This window comes from Arctopsyche grandis, chromosome 8 (genome assembly GCF_051622035.1).
Source record: "Arctopsyche grandis isolate Sample6627 chromosome 8, ASM5162203v2, whole genome shotgun sequence".
Taxonomy (NCBI): domain Eukaryota; kingdom Metazoa; phylum Arthropoda; class Insecta; order Trichoptera; family Hydropsychidae; genus Arctopsyche; species Arctopsyche grandis.
In genome coordinates, this window is record NC_135362.1 from 28,687,004 (window position 1) to 28,697,180 (window position 10,177).

The following is a 10,177-nucleotide window of genomic DNA, read 5'->3' on the forward strand; positions in this document are numbered from 1 at the left end:
CTGGAGCGAGTCGGATCGCCTTTATGGGTAAGCTGGACGAAGTATTTCGGCCACGGCTAACTTTCGTGTACGAGAAGAGGACACGATGATGTCATTTGTACAGATTAAGTTCGATGAGGGAAATAGGTGATATCACAAGTCGTGCTATATCTCTACACTCCATTCCCGCAAAACGTGTATTAATTTGAATTAATTGGAGAGATCGCTTCAAAATACACCGATTTCGAATAAGCGAGCTGGCTGGAAAGGGCATTAGTGTTGTCGTGTTGTCGTCGCGCGCAGTGTTTACGGGTTTCCCGCCACTAGCGCTAGTCGTTTCCAGCGGAATACAACTCGGCAGCCACTTCTCGTCGAGGACTTCTCCGACGCGCATCTCTCGCCTCCTCCACCTTTCGCCGCCCGCTTCCTACTTCTCTGCACAATGGCGCCCAAACGCGGCAGAAATAAGGTAAGCGCCGACTCCTATCTTATACTGATACTCCTTTAGCGGCCGTGAGCTGCGGCCTGCGAGTCGCGAGTCGCGAGCCGCAAGCCGCAAGCCGCGCCCGCTCACGTGACCGCGTGTCGTTTTGGCGCCAAATAATGACGCGTCTCGTTGCAGGCCAACGCCGAACCCGCCCCCGAGGAAGTAGCCGTCGAAGCCGCCCCCGCCGCGGAAGCCCCCGCCAAGAAGAGGGGCGCCAAACAGCCCGCCAAGGAGGAGCCCCCCGCCCCCTCCCCCACCCCCGCCGACGAAGTTTCCAACGGAGACCACGCCGACGCCGATGCCGACGCTGACGTTGAAGAGAAGCCCAAGAACGGGGCTCCGGCCAAAAGGGGCCGCAAGCCCCCCGCTGCCGCTGCCGCCAAAGAGAAGGAAGCCCCCAAGCTGGCGCCCAAGCGTGGCCGAAAGCCTCCTCCCAAGCCCAAGTCGGAGAGCGAGGACGAGGAAGATGAGGAGGAGGACGACGATGACGAGGCCAACGCCAAGGACGAAGAGGTGTCTGAGCCGGAGCCGGAGCCCGAGCCCGTCCCGGCCAAGCGAGGCAAGAAGGCGGCCGAGGCCAAGCCCGAGCCGGTAGAAACCAAGGCCGCTAAGAAGAGGGGACCAAAGAAAGGCGCCAAGGCGTGAAACCTCACTCCATCCGCCACGATTATTTGTTGTATCTTCACGTCCGTCTTAAATTTTTCACCCACATGTATTTTTGTATGTATTCTTTAAGTCCCGGAGCCGCCGGCTCGTATTTACATATTTTTGTATCGATTGTAAATATATACCGAGTTTAAAATTCCATTCAAAGTACAAAAATTAAAACAACACTGTAAGGACGTTTGCATTTCGTTAGAATTTTTTCGAGGTTAATTTTGTATGGAAATTTAGAAAATGTACAAAAAAAAAAAACACCGCAAAGATGTTGTAATTGCGTTCGATTGGTTATATTTTCAGTTTGATCTTGTATAAAAACCTCGAAATTGTATAACTTCATTTTTTCTAAGGATAAGTTCACCGTTTATGTTTTAAATAGATTTTAAGGCATATAGCTGTATGTGTATATGATTTATTGAACGGATCAATACTGACTAAAGGAAAGAAAAAAAAAACACTTAAAATCTAGGCTACATATAATTTCGTATTCATTTAAATTTTTATACTATCGAGACGATAAGCATACATAATCGTCTATGGATAATCCCGAACGTCGACATAGCTGAACTTATAATTATACCAACGGGCAAGTTCCACGTCCCAATTTGAAGCTCGCAATCATTGATTTTTTTCAATGTTGCACCAGCCTCGAATTGGAAAGTGGATTTTGCTCCGTCACATGTGATTTTTTTCTAGTATGTACGCTTACACGCGAGTTTATCCTATTATTTATTTGTAAGAAGTCGAGTTGTAAGTCGTTCATGCCATTTGCGACGTTCAGGACTCTCCGTACTCCGATTTTGTCAATTTTTAATTATAAACATTGTAAAATATTTATATGTAAGAAATGTTGCACTTCTCGTTGATTTGGACACATGAATAAAAACACCGTGCAACTCAAATCTCGTCTTATTATTTTCACATCCTTTAGAGTATTCCAATTTGCAGATTCATCACAGTAATAGTAATTATATTCCAATATTACAAAAGATACACTCGAAGCTTCCGAGTTGATGTAACTGACAAAATTCTGTAAAGCTATCTCAATCAGTATTAATAAAATCTAGAATCATCCGGAGCTAGCTTTATCGATCAAAATTGCTTTGCTTCTGAAATACTCCTAATCCTGATAGGAAAGTACTGATATATTGCATTATAATATGTAGATCTGCTTGATTAAAGATGCATATAGAACGTTAAGACTAAGTTGACAATGTAAAGCAGTTCTTAAAAATGCTTTATAAAGATCTGAAGAAATCCACAGGAATGTAATTCAAATCATGAAGGCTGTCTTGGAACAGATAAGCTCAATGGAAATTAGCCTTGTGCTTTATAAATTGATAAGACAATTAAAACAACTGACTGATTTTGCATCTGAAGTGCCTCTCTCATCCTGAAATGAAAGTATGATTGCATTGTTTGCATTAATATTGCAATTAAGGGTGTCTTGAAAGTTTGCTGAAGCTAATTTGTTTAGTTTTCTATTGCTAAATATGTACATCCACTGGTTCAGTTAGATGTTTATATGATAACGCAAGTGTAATTGGGTAGGTTATGTGTTTCGTGGAGATGTGAGGAAATCCACAGGATCCATACGATCGTCGACATGGACTGTGGATGAGGTTCCACCAAGACGTAAGGTCAATTGAGTAGGCTAGTGACAGGTAGAAACGGTCGAGGACTGAAATACAAAGTCAAACGACAAATTAATGCAAATCTATATTTAAAACTTGTAAAAAAAACCATTGTTTGGTTATAACAATGCAATAGTGTTGTGCCCACTGATAAGATAACCCATTTAACGTCTTGAATACACAATGGTGTCCATATTATTGAGTTATAAGCTCGTACTCGAAATGCATGCTTGTACCGAAGGGGATTTCGTGGTTAGGTTGTAGCATAACGCATGGTGAAATAAATTTGGCAACGGATGAATTTTTAATACATGATTCATCAACATTTATTGCATTTAACATTAATATACAACATAGATGTCTTCTACAGAAATGAAGACTTCATGCTTCAATTTATTTTTATGTACGACTTTTTTATACAGCTGATAAAATTACAAAATAATAACGACCTTTATTTTATAACAACAATGCTTCTTTTCTTAAACGTGTAATACATTGACTGTCAACGTGCGATGATTGCTCATTTACATGGTATGCATTCGTCGGACGTTGAGAGTTTGATATTCTAACAAAATACTCATCCATGTAAAGCTAACTAGAACATTTTTTTATTAATTTATTCTACAGCCTCAATTAATATTCCACAAATATATATGTATATATCTAATTTATAAAGTATTATACATAATCGCTTTATAAGCCAACATATTTTGAAGAGCTTGGATTACCTGCGGTATTCTTTAGTTCCGCTATTGCATGTAATGCACATTTAGAAGATTGCATGAGTCGTTTATACAGGTTTTTCATTCCAAATTGACCCTTTTTCATTTCGAATTAAACCTTTTTCATTGCAAATTGACACTTTTTCATTCGAAATTGACCTTTTTTCATTTCAAATTGAACCTTTTTCATTCCAAATTGACCCCTTTTCAATGTCAATTTGAAATGAATAAAAAAAGGTCAATTTGGAATGAAAAAGTGTTAATTTGAAATGAAAAAGGTTTAATTCGAAATGAAAAAGGGTCAATGTGGAATGAAAAAGGGTCAATTTGGAATTTTGGATTACCTGTGGTATTTTTTAGTTCAGCTATTACATGTAATGTACATTTAGAAGATTGCATGAATCGTTTATGCAGGTTTTTCATTCCAAATTAAACCTTTTTCATTCCAAATTGACCCTTTTTCATTTCAAATTGACACATTTTCATTCCAAATTTACCTTTATTCATTCATTTCAAATTGACATTGAAAAGGGGTCAATTTGGAATGAAAAGTGGTCAATTTGGAATGAAAAAGGTTCAATTTGAAATGAAAAATTACAATGAAATGCAAAAGGGTCAATTTGAAATGAAAAAAGGATCAATTTGAAATGAAAAAGGGTCAATTTGGAATGAAAAACCCAGCGTACTTTTTGACCACAACTTAAAGCATAGTCAGGTGAGTGTTTTAATTTAATTTATATTAGCTGTAAGCCGATTTATGTCCTTTCTCTGCTTGGGTCTAATGTAGTGGTGTCATCCAGTGAGTTTCCAAGGGTTTCCAGAAACGCTTACCCAAGAGAATCTGGATCTTGATTGTTCACTTATTCGTTTATTACACCTGACACACTCATGACTATGGATATATTTATAAAATTAACCCCATTGAGCATAATCTGCAAAGAAATCAGGTTGCCGGAGATATTTAGATATATCTGGCATAAGGACATTTGTGATTTGAAAATCTGTAATCTATAATTTTGGGTAGTTACTCAATATACAACAAAGAAAACAAAGCAATCTTATGAAAGCTCATATCTCTCAGACTAAAAATGTTATCATGTGATTAATTCGAAAGGTACAAGTCTTGTATAAACAAGGTACAGTTTATATGTATGATATTTGCTCTCAGTGTATATATGTACATACAGTGGCGGACTGGCCATACAAGCGAACATGCCCGATGGCATGTGGGCCCCACTATCTGTTAGAAAATATGGGCCCTCAGTAAAATTAAATAACTTTTTAACTATTTCACGTGTGTAAAAATTTATAGGATATTGCACTTTGGGACCTAAAGTTTGGGTATTTCAACAAAACAAATTTCTTACGATATACACAAATAACTAATATCTGCTTTAACAGCCCAAGGATCGGTTAACTTTTTTTATTAGGCTCGAAATGTAAGTTTCAACATTTGCGTGGGCCCTTTTGCTGGGCCCATTTCTAACCTCAATATTATGTATATACCAATACCTATGTAACAACTACCTACTGAAATAAAAATGGGAATAAACAAATTTCCGTGAATAATATAAACTGAATTGCCTAAAACAATTTTGATAGGACGATTCATCATCAACCAGCGATTTAAATTTACTTCATACTTTCAAAATAACATTTGATTATACTTTTGAAAATTTTATTTTTTTTACCATTGATTTTTAGCGTGATGGAAATAAGAAAATTTTGTTATATCCCCGGGGGGGGGGGGGATAATTTTTTTTGGGGGCCCTAGGTGGGCCCCCTTTGACTCCTGGCATGCACTAATTTCAGTCCCAGTCCGCCACTGTGTACATATGTTAATAAATATATTGTTTTATGCTGGCAGTACGCACAATGTACAAATTGGCATGAATCATATGATAGAGAAGGAATTATGGAGCGTACGATAATTCTAATTAAATGTGATGATAAATTGTTTATCACTTGTGCATTTGCATGACCGGTCTGATATCAACGGCTAATTGGAGAGAGAGAGCTGATAAGCGATCGTCAGGTCCGAGCTTCAACAAAAGTTTGTTCAAGATGTGACTTTTGTTACTACGATTTAAGGCTGTAGTAATATGTACAGTATGAAAATATTGGCTAAAATCTAATACAAACAAAAACAACAGTAAAAGCATCGTTATATTATACTAATAAAATGTCAATCAAACAAATTAAGATATGCAATATACATTGAAAACACCATACATAATGTATATTAGAATGTTCCTTTGAGAAAAATTGTATGCTTGTTCTACATCCCCAAAAGAAAATAGACAATGATACTTTTGCCCAAATTGGTTTCAACTATGAAAGGGCCACCCTAATGTACATAAGTATGGACTTTTAGCTTTTCTTAGATTCTTGTTCTACAAGTTTCATTGTTGGATAGTGATATTTAAATCGATGTACATCTTCTCAATTCATTTCTAATAACTTTTGATTTAATTTTTTGGTCTTTTATTTGGAACATAACATTTTTTATTTGGAATATGTGAAAAATTAACGTTTTTCTGTCTCAATTTTTTTTTGTTAATATTGAATAAAATGTTGAATTCATTGAATTATGCTTGCACTGATTATTTTTTTCTAATATTATGAAATTAATACTTTTGATAGATTAGAAATTGGTGGCACTTAAATCTTGCGATAAATTTAAGTTATGAATTCAACATTCTTTCATGAACACTTTTTTTTTACTATTTTACAGAATTTCTTCCTCTTCTTTGGAACGAAATGCATGCAATTAAGTTACAAAATCAATTCAAAGGATTAAACTGTACGACAAACACCATATAATTCACTAGGAAGAAAATATAATATTGTTTTATATTTATTTTATACAATCCCAACACATTTTTCAGTCTTCTTATTACAAATCCTTAAATAAAACATTCAATTCCGTCACTTTTAACAGTGGTTTTAATTTTTTGTTGGTGTTAACTTCGTCAATTCAAAAGCCAAAGTGCACAGTGATCATGCACGATTTTAAATGAGCCACATTACCGTTGAAAAGAGTGTCTCGTGTCCAGGTAACAAACAACAGACATTACATAAATAGATAGACATTTACTATACACTCTACACTGATTAAGGAATATGCTTAGAAAATATTGATTGTATCGTCGAAGCAATGTTTCTGCTCTCACTTTATTGTATTCGAAATAGTCTTTTGAGATGTTGTTTTCCTTGTTTAGATTACAGTTACGTATCTTAATGGGTTTAAATCAAATTGGTCACACTACAAAGGTTAGTTATGTATTATAGAATTGGTCACTGAAATCTAGTAAATACTAAACTTTTTTTTTAATGAACACACAATAATATTGACTTACATCATTTAAAATGGATATGATCTAATTTGATTATCATCAATACACACACATATATGTACATACAAGTTAGATAAGTGTTATGAAAAATAAAAAAAAGTATTGCATTTTCATTGATAACACATTTAATGTTCTATTTTTTACAATTATTCATTATGAAATGAATGGTTTTCAGTACCACACGGGAAAGTCAAACAATGGGAAAACGGTATAAAACATTACAATTATTTAGGATTTGTTTGTGGTAGCAGTCAGGATATATTACTCATATAATTTTCTATAATTATTGTTTAAGGCAAGAGGACTTTGAAGATTCAGTTGACGTTATATAAGATGACAAAATCAAAACAAAGCGCAATCTTCACTCATATAAATATATCTTCTATAATAAATTCAAAGGTTTAAATTTACCCTGATGTTCTGTAGAGGAAAGGCTACTTCAGTTAAAGAAAGGGGGATTTAAGTCATATTAAAATATAACTATCTATCTATCTATTATTTATATATATATATTATATTTATAATCAACTTTCTTTTACTTTTAACTATACATTAAATTCTTAAATGCTGTACATATAAACTTTTCTCTATAATACTATATTTACAATATTAATAATCTTTTAGTGGCATATATACATACAATACATTCTATTCAACACATTGAACAAATGTAAATGTATACACATACATACATATTGTCATACTCCAATCGCTCCTTGTTTGCTTTTAAGTTTCACATGTAAATATATAAGTATAAAAGTTGAGATTTTAGTCGTTCTAATTACAGAACTGATGTAGTAATAAACTCTAATCAGAAGAAGCTCTATAGTTTTGCACTGTTTCGTATGTTTTTTTTATTTAAATTTACTTAAACTATACATTGGGATAAATAAGATTAAACTGCATTCTAATATAAATACTGCATTCTGCATTTTAATATTGTTATCTAAAGTAAACAGTATTACTGTCAGTTTTTGGCGTTTCATAACCGTTTTTAAATGCTATGTGCAAATTGAACTGACAGTTCACACTGTTCATGAGTACGTACCATAAATATGATTAATTAACACTGATATCATATGCTTTTTTTCGACATTTACTATTTAATATGAACTCACTATAATATTGATGATGTCCTCTAAAATGGCTAAATATTGAATGTTTAACGAAAAATTGGATTGCACATAAATCGGAATGAATGTAAGATGAAGATACAATCAATATGTATGTAAATAGGTGTATATTCTATCAATGTACGTCTAGATTACAGTCAACAATTTAACATACTCCTAAGTTTACCGGTAAAAAAATATCTATATGTGCGCTATAGCAATTGCGATATGTGTACCCTCATGTTCCTCGCAGGTGTGGTAAAATTATCTATAACAGTCATGATTCAAACATCAATTCGATGCACTCGATGATTAAAAAAGTGTCTCCTGGGACCAGGAGCAGTGTTCGGGGTTGAGCGGGGAAGGACTCTGACTGGTCAGCTCGGTGATGACCGCGCTGCTTCCACCGCATCCCAATTCCACGTCTTGTGACTTGGAATGTCTCAATCTTTCCAATCTGGCCACCCTGGACGTGTCGTCTCGGTCCTTTTTGTGGAACGGCAACGAGCCGAAAACTTTATTGGTCACCTTGGAGTACGTTTCGTTGGGTGGTTCTTCCGAGATCGACGAGGGCTCGGCCCTTCCCGTCGCCGCTACGGTTGCGCTTATTGTCGAACACCCCTGTCTGGCTATGATCGTGGGGTGAGACAACCGTCGGAGGGTCCTTCGTGTGATGGGTCTGCTCAGGAAGGAGTGGTGCTTTCTGACCAGAGGAGATCTAGACCCGTGCGATAGAAGAGTAGAAGAGGCGCTCAACGGAGGTGATGATGCGACCGGAATCGACCTTCCGACTATGTGTCTGGATCGGCGACGAGGTCTCAACTCTCTGGTCTCCTCAGAAGGACATCGCTTATTCTTGTAATTAACACTTTCGTCGCTGTCCGTTGAAAACTGCTCAATTTCATCGTCCGTGTCGAGGAATTCTTCCTCGTCCATGAATACGGAATCGGAGCCCACTGAATGCAAGTCGTAGTCTTGATAGTCTACACTGAGCGAGGCTCCACAGCTGCCCAACGATGCTAAAGGAGCCAACTTCCTAGCATCAGCGACGACTGGGTTAGCGTTCGCTTGTTGGCTAGTCTTTTTACTATAAACTGCACTTCCACAATCTAATATAGTGTTTTCACTGACGCACGGCGAGAGTTCAGGCGTCGCTTGGATCACTTGTATGTCTATTGGGTTGGACTCCCACGGATCTGTCGTGTGCAGGGTGTATCGTCTGGAGTTGTGGGTTCTCACAGGTCGAGGAGTCGGAGGCAGGGTCGGCAGAGCGCATACTATGGATGAGCCTCTTCGTTCGAGGTACGAGCTGCCTGAGCTGGAGCAGGTGATGTTGCTGTACCGTCTGGAGCCACCAGGCACGGCCAGGAATTTGTTGACGTATTCTGAAGGCGCCGTGCAAGAAGAGTCGTCGACCTGATCGGCGATTTCGATGTCGTCTTCGTAGAAGGCAGGCGAGTAGAAGTGAAGAGCTGAAGCAGGCAGACTGTCGGTCCGGAGCTTGGTGAGACGTCGTGGAGGATTCAGGAGGCTGCTGTAGCCTCCGACCGAGGAGAATCTAGTGGCACGGGGGCGCGGAGCCCCCATGGAGCCCCCTAAGGAGTAGCGCGCCCCGAAAGCAGCCTCGAGGGCGAAGGCCAGCTGGCGTTCTTCTTCCTCGGCCTCCTCCTCGGCGACGGCGGCGGCCGCCATCTCGGCGATCTTGGGATCCTTGAGAGCCTTGACGGACTTGCTCCTGCTCTTGTATATGACGAGGAAGACCATCAGGCCGAAGAAGCCGCCGAGGGTGGCCGCGATGCGTATGCCCGTCATCACGTCGTACGTGGCGTAAAACTCGATGCGAAGCTGCTCTCGGTCGTCTATTCCGCCAGTTTCGTTGTGGCCGCCCTCCATCACTCTCACGGACGCATTCTCTGAAAAATCAAATAAAAAATGGTTAAGATTGAGCTTTGAGATGGCCTCATATATATTATGATATAATGCAAACATATGTAATGAAAAAACTCAAACACTGTGCTATAACATTAGCCATGGAAACCACGTTTGCGGTAAAGCAGTGGCGTAACTACTATGGAGCGGGGGAAGCAATGGTTACGGGCCCACGGAGGGTGACACGACAACTCGTTCACAGATTTTCCGTAAACCGATGATGCGCTCCAGGCATTACGTATACGGCCATCTCTTTCTCACCCCGTCTGTTCACCAAGATCTCGTTTACTATGCCATT

At 38.3% G+C, this 10,177-nt stretch overlaps 2 protein-coding genes across 2 annotated transcripts; one reads left to right on the forward strand and one right to left on the reverse strand.

The window, feature by feature from the left end:
* Positions 1-234: 234 nt before the first annotated feature.
* LOC143915088 (uncharacterized) lies at positions 235-2,026 on the forward strand. The gene is made up of 2 exons (XM_077435516.1): positions 235-448; positions 602-2,026. The coding sequence occupies exons 1-2, from the start codon at positions 422-424 to the stop codon at positions 1,109-1,111; spliced, it is 537 nt and encodes a 178-aa protein (XP_077291642.1). The 5' UTR covers positions 235-421; the 3' UTR covers positions 1,112-2,026.
* Positions 2,027-8,262: 6,236 nt separating this feature from the next.
* Positions 8,263-9,843, reverse strand: LOC143915924 (uncharacterized). The gene has a single exon (XM_077436744.1). It carries the CDS (start codon positions 9,841-9,843, stop codon positions 8,263-8,265), a length of 1,581 nt encoding a protein of 526 aa, XP_077292870.1.
* Positions 9,844-10,177: the final 334 nt, after the last annotated feature.

Coding starts and splice junctions, on each gene's coding strand:
- LOC143915088 (XM_077435516.1), top strand. CDS start 422: ATGGCGCCCAAACGCGGCAGAAATAAG. Junction 449..601: donor CCAAACGCGGCAGAAATAAG/GTAAGCGCCGAC, acceptor GTCTCGTTGCAG/GCCAACGCCGAACCCGCCCC.
- LOC143915924 (XM_077436744.1), bottom strand. CDS start 9,843: ATGGAGGGCGGCCACAACGAAACTGGCGGAATAGACGACCGAGAGCAG.